This window comes from Salvelinus fontinalis, chromosome 29, assembly GCF_029448725.1.
Source record: "Salvelinus fontinalis isolate EN_2023a chromosome 29, ASM2944872v1, whole genome shotgun sequence".
NCBI lineage: Eukaryota > Metazoa > Chordata > Actinopteri > Salmoniformes > Salmonidae > Salvelinus > Salvelinus fontinalis.
This window is the reverse complement of record NC_074693.1, coordinates 25569581-25594362: the sequence shown is the minus strand read 5'-3', so window position 1 is coordinate 25594362 and position 24782 is coordinate 25569581. Positions and strand designations below refer to the sequence as shown.

Below are 24782 nucleotides of genomic sequence, written 5' to 3'. Positions count from 1 at the left end.
TTACACCCACAAAACCACACTACTCTGTCTCTGTGGTAGACTCACCCGGTAGCTCAATAGATCAAGACCTGCATGTTTGAAGAAAAACATGTTCTCTCTTATGTAAATTGTGACATTCCAAGAATGTAACCATTGAGCAACAGTCATCGTGGGAAAATAACAAGTATCAGTCCTTACAGCAAATGTTCTGCCAATACAAGGACACTGTATGCGGGTTAGCTAGTTCTGTCAGTACTACTCATTCTACTTCTATAGTTATCAACAGGTAAGAGTGGATGATGGGTTTGTCTGTGTGAGCTGATGAGAAATCTGTATATATTATTGGTCTCTGTATTAGCTATCTTCTGTGGTGGTGTATACAACACGACAGGTCATTTAGATAACATTTATTTTTTCTTTTTTTTATTTCACCTTTATTTAACTAGGTAGGCTAGTTGAGAACACGTTTTCATTTGCAACTGCGACCTGGCCAAGATAAAGCAAGATAAAACATGAGCCAACACTTTCCTTTGATTCCCCTGACAGCAGGTATGTGTCAGTGACCGCCTGGCTGACCGCTGAGGTTTGGCAGAATGTGGCAGAATTTCAAAACAGTGATCCTGCCTGCTTCTCTATAAAACAAACAGCCATTGTCCTGCCACTACAGGAGCTTGGTTCAATGCCAGGTTTGTAACAAAGATGTCTTATACAGTGTGACTGTGATTCAGTGTGCTTGTGATAAGGTGTGACTGTTATTCAGTGTGGCTGTGATAATGTGTGACTGTGATTCAGTGTGACTGTGATACAGTGTGACTGTGATTTAGTGTGACTGTGATTCAGTGTGACTGTGATACAGTGTGACTGTGATTCAGTGTGGCTGTGATAAGGTGTGACTGTGATTCAGTGTGACTGTGATACAGTGTGACTGTGATACAGTGTAACTGTGATTCTGTGTGGCTGTGATTCGGTGTGACTGTGATACAGTGTGATTGTCTGAATGCTCACCTGCTGCTAACTCATTCCCAAAGTAGTCTACTAAACAATGTATTAGATGTTGATCTAAAGGAAAATACAGTACACTGAGTCTGTCTGTGAATGCTATATAAAGCCAGTCAGCCTGTCCTTTGATTGGTACTGAGTGGGTTTCAGTAGTGTGATACGTCACTGACCCACTCAAATTCCAGGCTCGTGAGCCATTAACAGGTCGTCACAAACACACGTGCAGACACACACACACACACAGTAGTACTGACTTATCCAAGGGTCAGGAGTCAGGCTCAACAGGGGAAGGGAGAGGAGGGGCAGGAGGGCAAATTGAATGGGTTTCTCTAGTGTGCTGCGTCAGTGGCCCACTCACATTCCAGGCTTATGAGCCATTAACAGGCCATCACATACACACGTGGACACACACACACACACACACACACACACACACACACACACACACACACACACACACACACACACACACACACACACACACACACACACACACACACACACACACACACACACACACACACACACACACAGGGCTAAATTATATTCAATAATATGCATATCACATATTTGACTCCATTAGATATTAGGATTAAACAATTTGCAATCAAGTATTACATTTACATTTTTAGTCATTTAGCAGACGCTCTTATCCAGAGCAACTTACAGTAGAGTGCATACATTTTATTACATTTTACATACTGAGACAAGGATATCCCTACCGGCCAAACCCTCCCTAACCCGGACGACGCTATGCCAATTGTGCGTCGCCCCACGGACCTCGCGGTTGCTGCCAGCTGCGACAGAGCCTGGGCGCGAACCCAGCCCAGCCTGGGCGCGAACCCAGAGACACTGGTGGTGCAGATAGCACTGCGATGCAGTGCCCTAGACCACTGCGCCACCCGGGAGCCCGGGTGGTATTAATAGTTTAGCTGACTAAGTTCAAGAAATGGTCATTAGATTGAATATAAAATGCAGCTATTTAATAACATTATAAAAGGAATTAATTACATTATACAAGGCAAAATCATAAGTTACAAGATATTACTGTCAACAAGGCATTAGTTTAGGCATATGTTGTACATCGTAAAGTTACAAGACAAAGCATGAACAAATCAGTCCTACTCGGGCCATAAGCCTAGTAGCTAGCCTAGAAAAGAGAGCATTCCTCATAAGACTTTTTCTCCAAGGACAGGATACAAGAAGAAGCAGGACGGAACAATGTATACCTATGAAGGTGTGACTTTTTCAAACCAAAACTGACCACCGTAGACCAATCAGACCATTTCAAGGTACACTGACATTAAACTAGCTAGCCCAACCTCCACACAGGAGGTCACAGCATCCAAAGGTTTGTCTGGGGGATGGGTCCAATGCAGATGAGGCAGCATTCCTAAGAAGGGCAATAAAACCTCTTGCATACAGAAAAAGTTGTTAGAGGTCACGCTGAAAAAAATAAAAGGACCACAGAGATGTGTTAAACATCATACATCCATATAGATGTCATCAAAGTTCTCCTCAGAGAACAAGGCTCATATAGACCAAACATGGATGCAGTAATATTATTCATGACTGCGTGGCCGGGCACGTCTCCAACTCAATCAACAACTTTGCTGATGACACAACAGTGGTAAGCCTGACTCCCAACAACAATGAGACAGCCTACAGGGAAGTGAGAGCCCTGACGGAGTGGTGCCAGGAAAATAACCTCTACCTCGACGTCAACAAAACTAAGGACAGATATGTGGACTTCAGGAGACAGCAGAGAGGAATATTGTCGCTCCTAGTGGCCGTGGATTTTAATGCAGGGAACTTAAATCCGTTTGACCTAATTTCTATCAGCATGTTAAATGTGCAACCAGAGAGGATAAAAACTCTAGACCACCTTTACTCCACACACAGAGACGCATACCAAGCTCTCCCTCGCCCTCCATTTTGCAAATCTGACCATAATTATACCCTTCTCATTCCTGCTTACAAGCCAAACTTTAAGCAGGAAGCACCGGTGACTCGGTCTATAAAAAAGTGGTCAGATGAAACAGATGCTAAGCTACAGGTCTGTTTTGCTAACACAGACTGTAAATATGTTACGGGATTCTATAGATAGCATTGAGGAGTGCACCAAATCAGTCACTGGCTTCATCAATAAGTGCATCGATGACGTTGTCCCCACAGTGACTGTACGTACATACCCCAACCAGAAGCCATGGATTACAGGCAACATTCACGCTGAGCTAAAGGTTAGAGCTGCCGCTTTCAAGGAGCGGGACTCTAACCCGGAAGCTTATAAGAAATCCTGCTTTACCCTCCGACGAAAACATCAAACAGGCAAAGCATCAATACAGGACTAAGATCGAATCGTACTACACCAGGTTTGACGCTCGTCGGACGTGGCAGGGCTTGCAAACTATTATAGACTACAAAGCCGAGAGCTGCCTAGCGACACGAGCCTGCCAGACGAGCTAAACTACTTCTATACTCGCTTTGAGGCAAGTAACACTGAAACATACATGAGAGCATCGGCTGTTCCGGATGACTGTGTGATTACGCTCTCCACAGCCGATTTGAGTAATTCACAAGGACGCAGGGCCAAACAGATTACCAGGACGTGTACTCCGAGCATGCACTGACCAACTGGCAAGTGTCTTCACTGACAATTTCAACCTCTCCCTGTCTGAGTCTGTAATACCAACATGTTTTAAATAGACCACCATAGTCTCTGTGCCAACGAACACTAAGGTAACCTTCCTAAATGACTACCGACCCGTAGCACTCACGTCTGTAGCCATGAAGTGCTTTGAAGGGCAGGTCATGGCTCACATCAACACCATTATCCCAGAAACCGTAGACCCACTTCAATTTGCATACCACCCCTACAATTTCACAAATGATGCAATCTCTATTGCACTCCACACTGCCCTTTCACACCTGGGCAAAAGGAAAACCTATGGGACAATGCTATTCATTGACTACAGCTCAGCGTTCAATACCATAGGGCCCTAAAAGCTCATCACTAAGCTAAGGACCTTAGGACTAAACACCTCCCTCTACAACTGGATCCTGGTCTTCCTGACAGCCCCCCCCCCCCCCCCCCCCCCCCCCCCAGGAGGTAAGGGTAGGTAACAACACATCCGCCATGCTGATCCTCAACACGGGGGCCCCTCAGGGTTGCATGCTTAGTCCCCTCCTGTACTCCCTGTTCACTCATGATCGCACGGCCAGGCACAACTCCAACACCATCATTAAGTTTGCTGATGACACAACAGTGGTAGGCCTGATCACCGACAACGATGAGACAGCCAATGGGGAGGAGGTCAGAGACCTAACGGTGTGGTTCAAGGACAACAACCTCTCCCTCAACGTGATCAAGACAAAGGAGATTATTGTGGACAACAGAAAAAGGAGGACCGAGCTCATCCCCATTCTCATCGACGGGGCTGTAGTGGAGCAGGTTGAGAGCTTCAAGTTCCTTGGCGTCCACATCACCGACAAACTAACATGGTACAAGCACACCATGACAGTTGTGAAGAGGGCACGACAAAACCTATTCCCCCTCAGGAGACTGAAAAGATTTGGAATGGGTCCTCAGATCCTCAGATCCTCAAAAAGTTTTACAGCTGCAACATCGAGAGCATCCTGACGGGTTGCATCACTGCCTGGTATGACAATTGCTCGGCCTCCGACCACAAGGCACTACAGAGGGTAGTGCGTACGGCCCAGTATATCACCGGGGCCAAGCTTCTTGTCATCCAGGACATCTGTACCAGGCGGCGTCAGAGGAAGGCCCAGAGGAAGGCCCAGAGGAAGGCCCAGAGGAAGGCCCTACCGCATGGCAAGGGGTACCGGAGCGCCAAGTCTAGGACCAAGAGGCTTCTAACCAGCTTCTACCCCCAAGCCATAAGCCTCCTCATTTTTTTACCCCTTTTTCTCACCAATTTCGTGGTAGACAATTGGTTGTTACAGTCCTGCACCATTGCCGCACATGTCGTACGGACTCGGGAGAGGCGAAGGTTGTATGCCGTGCGTCCTCAGAAACATAACCTAGCCATTCCACACTGCCTCTTGACACAACGCCCGCTTAACCCGGAAGCCAGCCGCACCAATGTGTCGGAGGAAACACCGTACAACTGGCGACCATGTCATTGTGCACTGCGCCCGGCCCGCCACAGGAGTCATTGGTTCACGATGGGACAGGAATATCCCTGCTGGGTAAACCCTCACCTAACCCTGACGATGCTGGACCAATTGTGCGCCACCCCATTGGTCTCCTGGTCATGGCCGGCTGCGACAGAGCCTGGGCTCTAACCAGGTTCTCTAATGGCACAGTTAGCACTGCATTGCACTGCCTTAGAAAGCTCCAACCACTGCCACTATGAAAGCTCCAACCAAGTTTATTCACCCATTGGGTCAATACAGCTGCATAAGACAAAATACATATTTACGGAAGCACTGATATTTTACCCTTGATCCTATGCTGCGTCTCCTCCTACACATCTGAACAGCCAATGCATCTCTGTTGCTAGACAGAACCTTAGTGATATCTGTTCTTCCTCACTTCATCTGACCTGACCTCTGCCCCAACTCACGGCTGTCATGTTTACTCGTATCAGACTGTGTCTTTTTTCCTCCCATCGGATCCCTGATGGCTAACAATAACATGTCGGGACAGAATGTAAACATTATACGTTCCCAACTCTCCCTCCGTGACATGAATAAGTATATTTCATATTTTCAGAACCCAACACCCTCATAGACTTCTACAAATACAAAATTGGGAGCATCCTGTCAGGCTGTATCACCATCTGGAACGGCAATTGCACAGTCCACAACCGCAGGTCTCTCCAGAGGGTGGTGTGGTCAGTCCAATGCATCACTGGGGGCATACTGCCTGCCCTCCAGGAGAGGCGGGGCAGGAGGGCAAATTGAATGGGTTTCTGTAGTGTGCATACAAACACACACCACACACACATACACAACACACACACAGCAGTACTGACTTCTCCAAGGGTCAGGGGTCAGGCTTTAAAGGGGAAGGCAGAGGACGGGCAGGAGGACAAATTACCATCGTAACCCTGGCTCCTCTCCAAAGCTGAACTGGCCCCAGGATATAAGTAGTAGCACTGCCGGCCCCACTGAAAGAATGCATAGCAAACTAGCACCATGACACCATGACACTTAAATGAACCGAATCTGTTAGAAGAACCGAATTTGCACATTTATCATCAATAGTTATTCACAGTATAAATCCTCCATAGCAATCTTTCACATGTGTGAAAGTGATCTTGTTTTTGCTAGGGCATCTGTAAGGGCAAAAATATTAACTTATCTCTTAAGGATCTGACCTTTTTTTCAATTTTCGCCTAAAATGACATACACAAATCTAACTGCCTGTAGCTCAGGACCTGAGGCAAGGATATGCATATTCTTGATACCATTTGAAAGGAAACACTTTGCAGTTTGCGGAAATGTGAAATTAATGTAGGACAATATAACACATTAGATCTGGTAAAAGATAATACAAAGAAAAAAACATGTGTTTTAAAAAAACATTTCCCATCAGCTTTGAAATGCAAGAGAAAGGCCATAATGTATTATTCCAGCCCAGGCGCAATTTAGATTTTATCCACTAGATGGCAGCAGTGTATGCGCAAAGTTTTAGACTGATCCAATGAACCACTGCATATCTGTTAAGAATGTTGTATCAAAACTGCCCAAATGTGCCTAATTGGTTTATTAATAAATTTGTTAAGTTCATAATTGTGCAGTCTCCTCAAACAATAGCATGGTATTCTTTCAATGCAATAGCTACTGTAAATTGGACAGTGCAGTTAGGTTAACAAGAATTTAAGCTTTCTGCCCATATCAGATATGTCTATGTCCTGGGAAATTTTCAGCGTTAGCATCCTGTTATTGGTGATCACAATGATGTAAAGAGATCTCTCTTCCTGCAGAGGTGTGTCCCTATGTTATTTTACTGTATGAGTCAGTACATTGTTTTGGATATCCTGCAGGAATTCGTCCACTTAGATAAACACACTTAAGGTGTCATAAATCAAATCTATATTTTCCTACAGGGCCAGCCCTATGGCTTTGTAGACACACTGTCTACATATCACTATCTATTGTACAGTAATGGAATCTGGACCCGTATTCACATAGCGTCTCAGAGTAGGAGTGCTGATCTAGGGTCAGGTCCTCCCTGTCAATACAATCTTAGTCATTGTGATCTAAAATGCAAAGCTGATTCTAGATCGGCACTCCCACTCTAAAACACTTGGTAATTATGACCCCTGATCTAATATGTATATCTCTAGGAGAATACATATTGTGGTTTCTGGTGGGCCCGTTTCGAGTCATGAGAAAACTGACATTGCCAGCCAGATAAGAACTGTACTATGTATCTCTTCCAACACTAGGTTACTGCTCATCCTGCCCACATTTACTTCTTTATGATCATGTTTTATCATTTTATCACTCACATCTCGAGGCAAAATCGGGCAGGTGATGTGGAAAGTTGTCCAGAGACAATATTCAATTTCTCCTATCATGCCAGGATCAAACGCTGTGTAAATGTGGTACTTTGCGACAAACATTTACAGAACTGTGTAAATATTAACTTAATAAAAACAAAGCTGGAGCAATGTATCACCCAGGGAGAGGTGTACTGTTTAGTAAGCTGCCAGTCTGGAAGACTTGGGTGGCAGTAGAGAAACATGATTTTGAGGACTAGTGGGACAGAGGTGGACTAGACGTAGAGACATAGTTGACTACTTTCTGGTAGAATACACAGTCTGATTAATCACTTTCACCTTATACTAACCTTATAAGTCATTTGGAAAATCAAATACATTACCAATAACCAATGGTTATTTAAATGAACACAAACTGATGCTTTCTTCTCAATATTGAGCTGCTCTGGTCAATTATTAGTAGGCTAGTGCAGTTAGGTGGCTAGTGGAAGTCTAGGCCTGTAATGAACATGATGGGAGACAGAGAGCAGGTTTCAAGGAGAGGGCGCAGCAGGTGTTTATTGTAAAGGACCACAGGAGGAGGCAGGTAGCTGGGTCCAGGGGCAGGCAGAAGGTCATACACAGGGGGTCCAAAAAGGCAACAGTACAGGCAGGGAAAAGGCTAGTAATGTTGTCTGGGAGATCAGGCAATAGGTTGATAACAGGAAATCCGATAGGCTAAGGTACAGGCAGGGAATAGACAAAAGGCGTTGTCAGTGAGGCAGGCAAAAGCTATCATACATGGGAGGAGTAAATTACAGTGGGGTGGGGGGGGATTCAGGTGATTGGGATCTGGAGAGTGAGCTGCATTCAGGGGATCTATGTGTTTGAGAGTGTGAGCTGGAAAGTGGGCTGGAAAGTGAGCTGCGTTCAGGGGATCTATGTGTTTGAGAGTGTGAGCTGGAAAGTGGGCTGGAAAGTGAGCTGCGTTCAGGGGATCTACGTGTTTGAGAGTGTGAGTTGGAAGCAGACGTTACAAGATCATTATACAGCTAATGGCAGTTCGTTTTATTTCCACTCTGATTTATTACAGTGTGTATGCAATTAAATAAACAGTGGGTCGCCCGCGATGTTGAGCCATACGATTTCGGTGGCTTTTGGTTATGTGCCAGTTCTCATGAAATTGCTAGGATTAATTCCCCTTCTATTGAAAGGAAGCTACATACTTTCGAGGTCAGGTATGTAGTGTCATCTCATCTCATCAATTTCCTAATTTGGTCCCTGACACCACTCCTCAATGTGCCGTATCTGGTTTATAGGCTAAACACGCAATTTTCAACTAATCTACTGACTTGCTTTATAGAGTGGTTGCGGTTATCTGTGAACAATTTGTTTCCCGAGTAGACTTAATCACAAGTTCCTGTGAACATATGGCACATTTACTAAAAAAGTCGTAGCAATCTAACCGTTGAAAGTCAATGTTTGAAATCAATGTTATGTTATGAATAACATGAAATCAATGTTAAAATAAAAATAATTAATAATAAAATAAATGCTATTAATCAATGTCAAAATCTTTTTGAAATCGGTGTTATTATAATGATAAAACATTGATTGAATATCGGCTTTGAAACGAATAGGCCTAACCTACCTCAGTGATCGCCTATAGGAGTTTCATTTCAGGGGGACGGACGAGGAGAGGGGACCTGTTTCCTTTATTTGCCGGACGGTCCAACCCAACCGACAGTCAGTCAGGCGTATATCCTATATCTATCCAAGCTGTTTGCAGAGATAGTGCACTCACTGCAGCGGTCACATTGGGATCTTAACTGGGTAAGTTGTATACCAATATCTCGGACTTAAGTTCAACTTTTAAGTTATATATTCCTCATGTCAGATTTATTAGCGATAGTACTATTATTAGGGTTACTAGGTTTTCTAGAAGTCCGCATTGTCGTCAGTTTTTTTTCTATGGAATGAAATAGACCATTCGCGCGTTTCTGTGTAAACTATGTACCCGTCGGACTAGTTGGATAAGAGATTTAGAAACAGCACCAATGTTGTCAGTTTATAGTTATAGCTCGGGGAGGTGGGGTGCATTTCAGGATAGGCTATGTGGGAAGATAAAACTATTGTTTAGGTTAGGCTATGTCTGTACGCAGTGCAGTGAACTTTTATTGGTTAAGGAACTTTAGTTGATTCATCAAAGATGCCAACAAGACGTTTGTATGTTTAACACAACATGCTGTTATATTTTGTCCTGAAGAAAATAATCGGGGACTGCTTCAAAATTCAAATTCATGTTTTTGAGCGAAACCAGTATTTTCACAGTGATACCATGTGGATACCTAATTTATTACATTTCTCCACAGATATTACAAGACAAGTTTTGGCTCTCTGCTGAAAAGACAGAAGATGGACTCAGCTATCCACAGCCACCTTGTGCGGAACCAGTCCAGTCTGATTATGCACGCTGGGTATTCCAACGACACCTGTCGCTTCAATGAGGAGTTTAAGTACATCCTACTGCCTGTGTCCTACAGCCTGGTGTGTGTTGTGGGTCTGGTGCTGAACTCAGTGGCTCTGTGGATGTTCCTGACCAAGATGCGACCGTGGAACACCAGCACCGTCTACATGTTCCACCTGGCCCTCTCAGACTTCCTGTACGTTCTCTCCCTGCCCACCCTCATCTACTACTACGCTAACCGCAGCCACTGGCCCTTTGGCGTCGCCGCCTGCAAGATCGTCCGCTTCTTGTTCTACGCCAACCTCTACTGCAGCATCCTTTTCCTCACCTGCACCAGCGTCCACCGCTACCTGGGCATCTGCCACCCCATCAAGGCCCTGACCATGGTGAAGCCGCGCCATGCCCATGCCGTGTGTGGCATGGTGTGGGCTGCCGTCACGGCGTGTCTGGTGCCCAACCTCATCTTCGTCACCACCAGTCAGAGGGACAACGACACGTTGTGTCACGATACGACCAGTCCGGAGCAGTTTGAGGAATATGTGGACTACAGCTCTACGGTCATGGTCCTGTTGTTCGGCGTCCCCTTCGTGGTCATCATGGTCTGTTACTGTCTGATGGCGAGGGCTCTGTGTCGGCCCAGACGGGGGCTTTCGCCCAGCCAGCGGAGCTCACCTTCACGCACCAAGTCCATCAAGCTGATTGTGGTGGTGCTGGTGGTGTTCGCCGTGTGTTTTGTACCTTTCCACATCACACGCACGCTCTACTATACCTACCGCATGCTGGATGCCAAATGTGAATTCCTGAACATCGTTAACTTTGCCTATAAGATCACCAGGCCCCTGGCCAGTGTGAACAGCTGTATTGATCCCCTCCTGTATTTCCTGGCTGGGGATCACTACCGCGCTAAGCTGGTCAAAGCTCTCACTGGTAAGAGACAGACAACCACCAGTCGCTCCGCTGCCTACCTGCAAAACCGCCCCAGTAACAACCATGAGATCGCCCTGGTCTATAAGAACTCAGACTCGAAAGCCAGCGGTGAACCTGAGAGATAGTGGGTAATTCATATGGACATCTATGGGGTATCATATATAGATATGCCTAACCTCCGTAATATAAACACGGAGGAAACGGTTAACAGTCCTGGGCTGGCCACTACACAGCTGCACTTCCTTTGGATGCTGTTCTGTAATTTCGGACACAGGATGACTACATGCTGATCGATGGGGCCTCATTACAGAGCCCAGACCTGTGTGAAGTTCAGTTACTATAAGGCTGTTGGGGCAAAGCCTTTCCTTAAAGGGGAATGAAGAAGTGGGTGTGGGATTGGTCAGAAAACAGACCCCTTATCACCACCAACATTTTGCAGCAGTGTTGGATGCAGTACCGTTTAATCCTATCTACATTCCCCTTGTTAGCAAGAATCTATGTGAAAACCAAGTCTGTTTTATACATTTATATACAGTCTCTAGTTCCTACTCTGAATACTTTGCTGCCAGTTTCCCTAATTTTCATTGTGGCGGTTGCAGTGTTTGGAAGACAGAGTTAAAATCCTTTCCACCAGGGAAACAAAACAGGCTCTTTAAAAACACAAAATAGCTACAGAACTCTGAAGAGCAGAAGGAGAAACGAATGTATGCAATCTGTAATCTAAATGTTTGTGTTATTATGGCAGCACGTACCCAGAGAGAGGATTTGTGAATGGATATGACAGATGTTAAAAACAGTGGGTTATTGTGATCATCAAGAGAGAAGGTCAAAATCCTAGAAAACATTGTTTAGACATATGATCGAAGGGTTTTCGCTTGCTTCCAGTAAGAGTGGAGGTGACATCATATTTAGCAACAGGCTCAGATATTGTGAGGCAATCTGAAACAGTTGAACAGAAACAGTGCATGTACCAGGAGACTCATTCTGGTAGATATTGGAGCTTTATCCCTCTCCCAGCTGTTTTTGTCCTTCAGCGCAGAGCCTCCACAGCTGTCTCTCTGTCTGTCTCTGCTGTGAGGAAACCAGGGGAAGGGTGGTGTGGGGGAGTAGAGAGACTGAATGGGTGTGTAGGCCGGAGTATCAACTCCATCCAACAACCCACACTACGGATAAAGGGGGGATTTTCCTACATTATCCAATTGGGACTTAGAGCTGCACACAACCTGGCTATTTTCACACCGATTTTGGTTGTTGTTGTTGTTGACAGTCTGTCCATGGCAAAACAATGTCTCTGTAAAGTAGATTGCAAGTCAGAGGTCTGTTCCTAAGGGTACTTAAAGTACTATACTGCTGTCATGTTTAAGCTACTAGTAATGTATATAAAGGGCATTATAACCTAGGTTCAAGGTATGATAGGAAAACACTTGGTTCTATAGGTCTATAACATTATCAATCAAATGTATTTGTAAAGCCCTTTTTACATCAGCTGATGTCACAAAGTGCTGTACAGAAACCCAGCCTGAAACCCCAAACAGCCAGCAATGCAGATGTAGAAGCACATATCTGTTCACAATTCCTAAAACCTGAAAATGCCCCAGATCTTCCATGGCCTGCAAACGCACCAGACATGTCACCCATTGAGCATGTTTGGTATGCTCTGGATCGACGTGTACGATAGCATGTTCCAGTTCACGCCAATTTCCAGCAACTTCACACAGCCATTGAAGATGAGTGGGACAACATTCCACGGGCCACAATCAACAGCCAGATAACTCTATGCGAAGATGTTGCGCTGCATGAGGCAAAGGGTGGTCACATTATAATGACATTAAATATATGTTTTATATATCTACATTTTCTTAGTTTGCTTACCTGTTATCATGTTATTGTTGCACCAACTATTACCAAGTAATAACAATATCCCTATTGTGCAATGTCAATAACCATCCATGACATCGGTTGATTAACCACAATCTCAGTTTGTGTGTGTGTATCAAATTGAACTCCATGCTGCAGTGTCTTGCAGACTTGAATGGGGTTATGGTAGAGGGGGTGTGTGGGAAAGTGATGAGCGGTTGCGTGTCTCACCGAAACATGAGGCGTTACCGGGTGTAGGTCCTCCATTAATCAGACAGGGGAGGCCTGAGGAAGCGGGAGGACAGAACTGGGCAGCACAGAGAAACAGGACCAGGAAGTGAGCTGGTCATGGTACTGTACTGTTTGGGTTTTTCCCTGCCTGGGCCGTTCCAAGAAAACAAAGCAGGTCCCACCAACACACCATGGAAAAGAGCTTGTGTTTCCACTTTCCAGCCAAGGCTCTGTCTTGATTGTCCATTGTAATCATCCATAAATAATCTGACATTGAGATCTGACAGAGGGGAAGACCAGCTCTCTATAAAGCAATAGATCATGTTATGTTCTCCGCAGGACACAGCAGGTGTATTCTCCATCTTTCTGTCGGGCATTGCTAGTCGATGCTCTCCTTTCCAAAAGGCTGCATCAACAGGCATATTGAAATACACATTTTATGCTCAAAGAGACCAGTTGCCGCAGTCGTCCAGTGAGGGGAATACAAGCCCCAGGAAGAATATATTTTACATGGATATGTATCTGAACATTTGTCCTCTGGGTTAGAGATTTGGAATTCCATGAGCACTAGCGCCTCTCTGTGGGCTGAGTGTGACAAGGCGGATTAGTGGTGTGCATTGGTGCCTTTGAAGATGGAATAGAAAGGGAGCAGTGGAATAAAAATGTTACCTAGGCCTAAATGGTTCAGTACTAATCAGTATATCTTTCTCAAAAAAAATGTACATTTAATTTCAAGGTCTTTTTATTAAACAAAATAAGTCTTAGGCCTAACAAAATATATGATCAACTCTGTGGTTAGGATATATAATATTGTGTAAACCAACCACATAAAATGTCATTACCAATAGTGCTATATACTACAGTATATCACTGCACCTCTTTACAGTAGCGTGTTGTTGCATGTAGGATGTTCTCAGCTTGGTCAGTAGGTGTCCCCATTGGTTTCTTTACTAAAGCATGAGCATCGTGAAACCATATCAGTTATTTACGTATGAGCTTATCACTCCTTATTGGGATATAGGCTGATATTGTTCGGGGTGATGATGAGTTGATAATAATCTTAACCAGAAATAAAAGAGATAAAAGAGGAAACGTTTTACAATGAGGGGCTTCAACAATATTTTTTTCAGTCAGAACCAAACCAATTAATTTTTTTGCGGAAAATATGAAGGGTCTCAATATTTCCTATATTATCAAAACATGAGGAATTTATACATTTTCATTGGTATAGTGTAAACAGCCAAGTAAAAACAAGCTCTGTATAGCTTGCTACATGAGGAAGCTTAATGGAGAAAGTATCACGTTTATCATAAAGCGAGTTTATACAGCCTAGTCTCTGTAATTAATTTACCACAAACGATATTTCAATGCTAGAAGTTGGTATTAAATTAAATTAAATGCAAACATACTTCTTTGAAACCTCTATTTTGTAAATATCTGTGAATATTGTCCCTTTATATTTTGTAAGGACTACGCACATGCAGAACATTTATTAATGCAATAATTTCTCTGACATTTTTAGACATTTATGAAGGCTGCAATGGACGTGTACAATAAGCTTTGTAATTTGCGAATAGCATATTTTGATAGATTAAAGTCTTATGTAAATATTAGCATACATCCACATGCATATGGAAACCATGCATTGTTCTAGCCTACAACTTTTAGAATATTACGCTGGACATATTTTAATAGAACTTATAGAATAAAATGATTGAGTTATTTCATGTTTAAAGCCTAATCATCTCTAAAAATCTCGGCTATTTTGCAGGGTATGGGGTTATACATTTCAAAAGCTTGATGGGCTCCATAAAATCGTATCACCTGCCTATTATATATACTTTCCACCAAAAACGTAAAATATACTGATTTAATTGAAATATATATACTTAAATAAACACAGAAAATATTTTTTCCGCATGTTTTCATTCGGCCCCATATTTTTGTTCCTTTTTTAATTCTAATATTTTTGTTTTGACATTAGGCTTGCTGACATGCAGTGTTTTAAAGTATTGCTTGAGATAAACCGCTGCATTTAATTTTCTATTCAATTGCATGTATTATTTTTCATCCGCTAAGTAATGATCCCATCAAAAGAGAAGGATCCGCGCGGGTGGAGTGGAGGTTCGCGCGGATCCATTTCTTGTGATGGGATCATTACCCTCCAAGGCCATCCGGCGCTGCACAGGTGAGAGGAAAATCTCTGTTGAACGCTCATGGTCACAGTATTGTAGACACCAGACTATGGAAAAAATAACAGATAATACGTTTCTAATCATAGACTATTATACCAAGTGTGAAAGGAAGAAGACGCTTTCCGCAGTAAATCGACTTCTCCAGGCGAAGCAGATAATATTCTCCATCATGTTTGTTAGATACATAAAAAATGTCTTTCCCACTCTCTTCGTGTGAGACTACCTATTTTAAATGTAATCTTCAATGGGGGTGGGACATCCCAAGGAGTTTGGCATATGAAACCTAAAGTTGAGTTGATAGGTCCACAGAAGAAGCAGGAACTGATAGGCCTATGTCAACTGAAAGGTGCATGTCTTTTTAAAATATAATAATACTTTTTCAAATATCTACTATTACTACTAATAACAGGTTCATATTTCTCCACTAGGCACATACGTCAATTCAACGTCTATTTCACGTTGGTTCAACGTAATTTCATTGAAAGGACGTGGAAACAACGTTGATTCAACCAGTGTGCGTCCAGTGGGTCAGGCCTACGGAGGCAATAAAATGATTGAGTTCTGCTAGGGAATCTGCCATAGAGGCTATCATTTGAACTCCATCGACAGTGGTAGCATCCAAATTATATGTTTAGAATGGTCATAAATGTTTTTGTAAAACAGACAGGATATCGAGCTATGAACGAGGGGGCCTGAGAAAATAATTAATGCATTTCCAAGTGCCGAATATAATGTCTGTATTCTCTAGAAATGAGAAAATACAGTTAGGCCTATCTTAATTAATCTCCTCAATTGAGTCCTAAAAAAAAAAATGCGCCAAAACAGCAGGTGCTCGATGTCAATTGAACTCACCTTTTTTCGTTGGCCTTGTTAACACAATTTGTTCGATCATTTCACCAGTGAATTTAGTTTTGTTTCATACTTTTGGATTCATAAATGTTTCATGTTAATCAGTTAGTCCCACAGCAAATGTACTTATAACTTGGTGTAGGGAAAGTGTCAGAGAAATTACACAAGCCATGAGCATTGGAGAAGATAAGAAAACCATTGCATTGCTGAACAGAGGTCAGTCTTGGAGGTCAGCGTTTTGCCTAATATGATTGTTTGTTAGCCTACTAGCATAGAATGAACAGTGTAGGGTACCTACCCTCTTTTATTTAATGTTTTTTTTTATTTATTTTTACCAAAGCTAATTTTGAGTATTATTTATGTATATACACTTGAGTTTATGTTTAGATTTCTAGAGTCAATATCCTATGATATGGTATTTGTTGATCTTCAAGGTTCTCTCTTTGTCTGTAGGCAATTTTTGTAAAGGGCCAAATTATTTGGAAGAAATGTAGGATTTCAAGGATGTGTGGATTTGAATTGAACTGGAGAGGCTGAGAATGGAGGGGAAGAGTGACATGAAGAGGAGAGAAGTTCATTATCCAGATGAAAAGGAAACCAACAGCTTTTACAGTCTCCATGGGAACCAGCCTTTCTTTTGCTTTCAGACCTATGATAAGGTACTTCACAGCATTAAGCACAATTATTGCAAGGTAAAAAAAGGAAATATTGCTTTCCAATGCTAATAGATGTTAGATATTGATTGGCATGGCGATTCATGTAGAGCTATGCCCTAAATGTTTCACCTGGCGCTCTCCAGCCTTTTAAATGGTGACTTTGGACATGAGTGGCTCGGAGGTTATCCCTGATGGCTCTGTGATGCACTGAGGACCTAGACTGCCAACTCTCTCTCACTGATCATAACATGTCATTTGGTAGTGGACAAACACAGATTAGACACTAGAACGCGGATGTGCAACTTTGATGGTGGAGGGGGCCACAAATAATTGGAACTCATCAGATTCCCACCGGCCGCCAGTTGCCCATCCCTGACACACTAAACTAACTGGAAAAGGCAAGAGAGTGGAAGTGCGTGCATAGGTGTGGATATTGAATTTGCGCTGAAATTCATAAACCAACGGTGATATCTGTTTTTCCATTTGTTTTACTTGGTATGACTTGTTATTTTCAAACAGTAATGTTTGCTCTTTCATCACTAACATTATGTAGACAGTAATTGGACAAGTTAAGAGGCAGATATTCAGCGTCAACCCTCCCTCCCCCTCATCCACTGGTAGAAATCCCAGTTATGTAAAATCCCATAAATCCCAAACACAGGCTGCTTCATGTCATCAGCATGTCATCATGCCTCAGAGTGGCCTTCAGTGAGCTCCGCAACACAATGGTGTTCATGGCCCCGGGAGCAGCAAGGTCAGGCCGAAGCACAAGGCCAGGCCGTGGGGTGTGATGGAGGCCTAGTTAGTGGGGACCAGGTATTAGCATAGTGTAGAGGCAGGGAGACATGGGCGGGCTCACTCTGTGGGCGGGTGAGCAAGATGGGGCTGTGGCACTTCTGGCAAATAGTTTTAACCCCTATTACAGCAGAGGCATGGCGCCTGGTCTTATCTGGGCCGCTGCAGCCACTCATTAATATTCCGGACATATGACAGTGCTTTCTGTATCATTGTCTGTTAATGGGAGGGATAATCGCTCATTTAATTATCAGACAGTCAACGAAAGACCAATCGCGCCTGCCTACCCCTAGTTCTCACCAGCGCCGGGGCCAAAACAGAGATGCGCCAGTGAGAAAGGGAGAGAGATAGTGGGGATTACACCATATTAGCAACTTTAATAAGACAGATGGCGGGCACCCTGTGAACCAATAGGGGTCTGACTCTGCCGGTGAACAAGAAAAAGCACTACTAGAATCATTATCAACAAAGAAAGCTGTATGAAATGAAAAAGTGCACTATCTTAAAACAAAGTACTTTTTTTGTGTTCATCTTGAAAGATAGTGATAGAGCCGATCAACGTATCGTTTTACGGTTATTGAGACAGCTTTGCGGTCAGCTTGAAAAGCATCAAAGTAAGTCAGATCCTGGCTTGACCTGTGGTCAGAAATGGGTACTGATAGTTCTGCGATAGACTCTGAATTGCTTCCTTCGTCTGCAGCTTGAACCTGGTCTCTGTGGGCCAAAGGTCTGTGAAGTGATCAAGTGCATCATTTATCCCTGTTGATCTGGTCTTTGTGGCCCCGGACCCTGCTCTGTCTGTCATCATGTTGTGGGGGCCGTGGCCTGGATATGAGGGGGCTTCTGAGGGTCTACCACTAGGATGACCTCTGGCCTGCTACTGGCCTCTGGAGGGACTCTGTTGCCTTTACCCATACAGGCATGCACTTAAACACACAAGAGGGCAAACACACACACGCACGCACACACACAAACACACATGTGCACTCTGTCTCTCTGTCTCTCTGTCTCTCTCTCTCTCTCTCTCTCTCTCTCTCTCTCTCTCTCTCTCTCTCTCTCTCTCTCTCTCTCTCTCTCTCCTCTCTCTCTCTCTCTCTCTCTCTCTCTCTCTCTCTCTCTCTCTCTCTCTCTCTCTCTCTCTCTCTCCTCTCCTCTCTCTCTCTCTCTCTCTCTCTCTCTCTCTCTCTCTCTCTCTCTCTCTCTCTCTCTCTCTCTCTCTCCTCTCTCATCTCTCTCTCTCTCTCTCTCTCTCTCTCCTCTCTCTCTCTCTCTCTCTCTCTCTCTCTCTCTCTCTCTCTCTCTCTCCTCTCTCTCTCTCTCTCTCTCTCTCTCTCTCTCTCTCTCTCTCTCTCTCTCTCTCTCTCTCTCCTCTCTCTCTCTCTCTCTCTCTCTCCTCTCTCTCTCTCTCTCTCTCTCCTCTCTCTCTCTCTCTCTCTCTCTCTCTCTCTCTCTCTCTCTCTCTCTCTCTCTCTTTCACACACACACACAATCACACATTATAATAGTGAGTTTATTTAGTTATCCTGTGTGCACCTATTCCTTTCAGGAGGTGGGTCATACGATTGGGGTTGCAGGGCAGATGCAAGGAGGGGAGTTGTAGGTTAAAAAAATACGTGAAATATTAATCCAGAGTTTGATAAATTCTCCCATTTTAAATGAACAGAGGCGTCTGTGGCAGTGGAAGGCCTTTGTTAGAGGACCATTTTCTCCAGTGGAGCCGCACGCCCACAGGGTCAGCGAAGTTACCAAAGTAATTAAAGCTCTGTGATTCACCGCCTGCTGCAGAGAAAAGAAAGCAAGCTGTCATTCTGATTTAGAAAAATAAATTACAATTTTAATAATGGTGTAGGATGGGGGTGCAAGGATGTCTGGAGCCTTGCTTGGTTGGGAGGTTGTTGAGGAGTGCGCGTGGGGAGGTGGGGTGTGTGTGTGTGTGGGGGGGGGGGGGGGGGGGGGTGTTGCTGGGAGACTACTTATCAATAGTTGCAATTTTTTGAAACCGCATCAGTAGTACATTGCAGAGAGCACAAGTGCCCTTCAAAAAAGAAATCCCAGGAACATTAACATACTGATTTCATGCGCGTGGCAAAGGGCCTGAGCCAATATCAGAGAGGACTCAGCACTCCTATTGTCTGCTGGGACTCTGGTCCCCTCTGATATGAAAATTCAATTATTTTATAACTAGATCTGCTACTGCGTTCTGACAGTCGACGGTAGCGCCTTGCCAGCTGCATCAGTGTGGGGGACCAGAGGCCCCTGATAGCGAAAGGGAGGTCTTTCACGCCATTGACGTGTTTTTGGGGGACAAGATTACCTAAATGTGTTGCATTTAAGGAATGAAAGTTAATCTAATGCACTGCCATTATCTCACTCAGGTAATTCCAATACCGTCCTTAATCTATGTTTACACACATGCACGCACTTGCACACTCACTCATTCTTTTACACTTTGAATCTGATTCCCCCAGACGCTGTCTGCCTCCAAATACGTTATGTATGTATTTATTTTGATGTGCATATGCTTAGAAACTATATCACACTGGAGTCATTTCCTATGAGACATCAGCAGTTTCCAAGAAGCAATTTTATTGGTTTAGAATAAATGCAATACTCAAAATGTATAGTTATTTATTTATTTTGAAGGTGCATGAACATTGTTCAAATATGCACACATTTGCAGTTTGTTTACAAGGTGACAAGGTTGTATTTGTTTACAAGGTGATAAGGTTGTGTATGCTTTTATTTAACATATGAGGAATAGGTTTTGGACCTTCACAATTTCAAATGTCCTTGAACAAAGAAATGTTGTAGTAGGTGAGGTGTAGCGATTTACAGCCATTAAACATGTTAGTATTTCGTATGAGTTGGAACAGTTTGCGTTCATTATCTAAAGACTGGCCTTGTCCTTTATTCTGTCATCACATACAGCAGCATACACTTATTATACTATACATTCAGTGGCCGTGGCTTGCTATATAAAGCAGGCAGACAGGCATCGAGGCATTCAGTTACTGTTCAATTGAACGTTAAAATGAGTGACCTAAGCGAATTTGAGTGTGCTTAAGTTAAGAGGCAGACATGCAGACATGCTATGATTGTCAATGCCAGGTGCGCTGGTTCCAGTATCTCAGAAATGACCGGCCTCCTGAGCTTTTCACAGAATGGTGCGAGAAACAAAAAACATCCAGTCTACTAGCGGCAGTCCTGTGGGCGAAAACAGCTCGTTGATGAGAGGTCGAAGGAGAATGGCAAGAATCATGCAAGCTAACAGGCGGGCCACAAGCAGGCAAATAACGGCGCAGTACAACTGTAGGGTGCAGATCAGCACCTTGGAACGCACAACTCATTGGTCCTTGTCATGAATAGGTTATTGCAGCAGACGACCACACCGGTTTCCACTCCTATCAGTTAAAAACAAGAACACTGCACAATTGAGTGGAAAAACATCGCCTGGTCCGACGAATCCCTGTTCGTCGGACCAGTCAGGATTTGGCGTGAGCAACATGAGTCCGTGGCCCCATCCTGCCTGGTGTCAACGGTACAGGCTGGTGGCGGTGGTGTAATGGTGTGGGAAAGGTTTTCCTGGCAAATGTTAGGTCCCTTGATACCAATTGAGAAACGTTTCCATGCCCAAATAATTCCGGCTGTTTTGGAAGCAAAGGGGGGTCCTGACCCGGTACCAGATGACTGTACCTAATAAACTTGCCACTGAGTGTAGATACATGTTGTTGACTGAGACTCCACTCTAGAGGTGTCAATGGGCTGGCTCTCTCAACACCTTCAGTCCTCTCCAGTTTTGTGGGGGGTTATGTTAAGAGCAAGAGGGACGTGAAGCTCCCTCTTCTTCACCCAGCACTCCCAAACCACAAAATTGACCACCTTCTTAACCCATCTGGGCCAAGGTGAAGACAAATCTGCCTCCTGCCTCTGCTCATCAGGCCGTGTTGAAGTAGTGAAGTACACACTCACCAAGGCGAAGAATGAAGTAGTGAAGTACACATTCAGGAGAAGAATGGAGCATGAATGAGTATTCTCTGCAGGGGGACTGCCATTAGCACTTAATTAGCAGTAAGAGTACCATTCAGACAGGGGCCAGTTATTGTCCAACACAATATGTTCTGGTTCTGTCTCTCAGTGTGTCTTTTGTTAGTGCATGTGTTTGGTGTGTGTGTGTGCAAAGTGCATGTATGCTATGTCTGCTTGCATATGCCTGCCAGGCGTTTGCTGTGTTCTCTACATTGTACATCGGATGTTCATTTGATATTCTTCTACATCTAAGTCTTTGGGATGAACGAGTGGGTTTATATCTTCATGGTTAGCTGTAGCTGAGCTGAAGGATAATATGTTGTTTTGAATGACCAAGAACTGATATCTCCTCTGAACTGCAGCCATGAAAAGGCTTGTTTTGCCCTCATGTGAAAAGCTGGCCACACAGGCCTGTGTTGTGTAAGCGTGTGTTTATCTAAATAATATTTTTTTTTTCTTCCTTTCCCTGCTCTGGTCTGCTGTAAGGTCAAATGCTTTGTGTAAAGCTCAGACTACAGTGGGAATGTTTGGTGTGTAAGCTTTTTACAGGGAAGCTCCTTTGATCTGCTGAGCAGGCATTCTGCTCCCCTTTTCTGTCCTCTCTACCTGCACACCAGAACTAAGTAGCAGACGTGGGGAGGAGACAGGAAAGTTTTATCCTCAGCCGCCTCACCCCCACCCTTCGGCCCTACCGCCCCCTCCATCAACTCCTCTGTTACCCATGGCTCAGGCAGACGGTGGCGGTGGTACCTTTCACTTCCCGAAATCCGAGAGGCGGAGAGCTGTCATTTGCCAATTTGGACTGAATGGGGCGGCCAGCAGATTGAATGTCGTTTTCCCACCAGCCTTCGCCATCCAGCCCAGCGGGAGAGGAAGGAGGGAGGATGGAGGAGGGAGGGGGTGTAATGCTAGAGTAAAATGATTACTTTGATGGCAGTTAACATTATGTGACGGGTGGCACTGATGTGGGACTTCCAGTAAAGACGCTGCAGGATGTTGGCCCTGCTCTCGCTCGCTCGCTCGCTCACTCTCTCTCCTTTTCTGTCTCTCTCTCTCTCTCGGCAGGGACGCTGACCATGGCCGGCCCTAGCCTTTTGGAGGACCTAAGCGAGATTTGATTGGGGGGCACTCCACCTAACGGCAAAACATTTTAGTGACCCCCGTCTTGACAATGGAGATAAATATGCACGTTTTAAAGTTAAATTGCTGCAATTCTACTTTTGCCATGGGGCGGAGAGAAACTTTTGCAATTTTATAACAAATGTAATGCAATTCTACACATTTTGCCATGACATACCATGTTAATATGATATCTGAGTGAGATTGACCAACAAAATCCATAGGGGGCCACAGGAGTTCAAGGTCGCTGGACACATGCCCTGCGTGCCCGGTTAGTATTCACCATAATTACTAGAAGTTTAGATAGCTTGCTAGACTAACTACCAATCTAAAAATTGACATGGATAATTGTCATCTAATTGAGTGACTGACATAACAAGAGAAAAGCTGCTGATGCATAACCACATTTCTAAATTGTACCTGGTGTATTCTACTATTCATATTCTCTCAATAGTAAATTGAGACCCCCGACTGAGTTCCTTGCTTAGGGCCCCCTAGCGGCTGGGGGCCCTTATCGACCGCTTATGCCTGAAGCTGGCCCTGACACTGACACACCTAAAAAGATTATACAGGCCCAACCTCTGCTCTCAGAGCTGTAATTTCTCCCTGATCAATATAATTATACTTCTCCACCTCACCCTCCCTAATGTCAATGGGCCAGACCGGTCCTGTTCTGTGTTGTTGATAAAGCTTCCACATGCACGCACGCACGCACGCACGCACACGCACACACACACACACACAGATACAGATCAGCCTGTATGTCTGGGAAGACAATGGCAGAACAAGTCTGACTATGTTCCTTCTCCTTGTTAGAGAGAGATGATACAGGAGCACCACACACAGATTTGGTTACATGGAACGTCCACTTAAAATGAGTTCATGTCACTATGGTTTGGTTGCAATATTGAAGATATTTACTAGGTTGTTCCATGGATAAGTGTAGGGAGCTGACAAATGGCATTATAAATAGCATAAGGAGTCATTTTGCCTATAGCCTATTAGACTGAAGTTTATTATTGGGTGCCTTAACAAAATGTTCATCAATCACAGATACTGTAAACTGTGGGCTTGAGCATCCTCTTCTTGACTTGGTCTCCCAGACACGGGGATGCATGAAACTGAACACCGGGACCTGTCTCACCTTTACAAAAAAAAATTAAACTAACATTTGCAGTGAAATAGCCCTTTTCATAGCTATTTCACTTAAAATTTGTATTTAGCATTACATTTTATTAAATTGTACAATTTTAAGTTCACATGTTAACACCACCTTTTCAAATATGAGGAGAATAACATGTTTTCACCTCACATGTGGAATTGCAAGTTCACATGTGAAAAACAAACACTAATTTGCAGTTATGTACAGTTGACGTCGGAAGTTTACATACATTTAGGTTGGAGTCCTTAAAACTAGTTTTTCCACCACTCCACAAATTTCTTGTTAACAAACTTTAGTTTTGGCAAGTCGGTTAGGACATCTACTTTGTGCATGACACAAGTCATTTTTCCAACAATTGTTTACAGACAGATAATTTAACTTAACTGTATCACAATTCCAGTGGGTCAGAAGTTTACATACACCAAGTTGACTATGCCTTTAAACAGCTTGGGAAATTCCCGAAAATGATGTCATGGCTTTAGAAGCTTCTGATAGGCTAATTGACATAATTTGAGTCAATTGGAGGTGTACCTGTGGATGTATTTCAAGGCATATCTCCAAACTCAGTGCCTCTTTGCTTGACATCATGGGAAAATCAAAAGAAATCAGCCAAGACCTCAGAAAGAAAATTGTAGACCTCCACAAGTCTGGTTCATCCTTGGGAGCAATTTCCAAATGCCTGAAGGTACCACGTTCATCTGTACAAACAATGGTACGTAAGTATAAACACCATGGGACCATGCAGTCATCATGCCGCTCTGGAAGGAGACGCGTTCTGTCTCCTAGAGATGAACGTACTTTGGTGCGAAAAGTTCAAATCAATCCCAGAACAACAGCAAAGGACCTTGTGAAGATCCTGGAGGAAACAGGCACAAAAGTATCTATATTCACAGTATAACAAGTCCTATATCGACATAACCTGAAAGGTCGCTCAGCAAGGAAGAAGCCACTGCTCCAAAACCGCCATAAAAATGCCAGACTACGGTTTGCAACTGCACATGGGGACAAAGATCATACTTTTTGGAGAAATGTCCTCTGGTCTGATGGAACAAAAATAGAACTGTTTGGCCA

General features: G+C 43.9%; 1 protein-coding gene across 1 annotated transcript; it reads left to right on the top strand.

Annotated features, from left to right (window-relative positions):
* The first annotated feature begins 8342 nt into the window (after positions 1 to 8342).
* Positions 8343 to 12794, top strand: LOC129827694 (P2Y purinoceptor 4-like). Its single transcript, XM_055888769.1, has 2 exons — positions 8343 to 9260; positions 9800 to 12794. Exon 2 carries the CDS (start codon positions 9843 to 9845, stop codon positions 10944 to 10946), a length of 1104 nt encoding a protein of 367 aa, XP_055744744.1. The 5' UTR covers positions 8343 to 9260; positions 9800 to 9842; the 3' UTR covers positions 10947 to 12794.
* The last annotated feature ends 11988 nt before the right edge of the window (positions 12795 to 24782 follow it).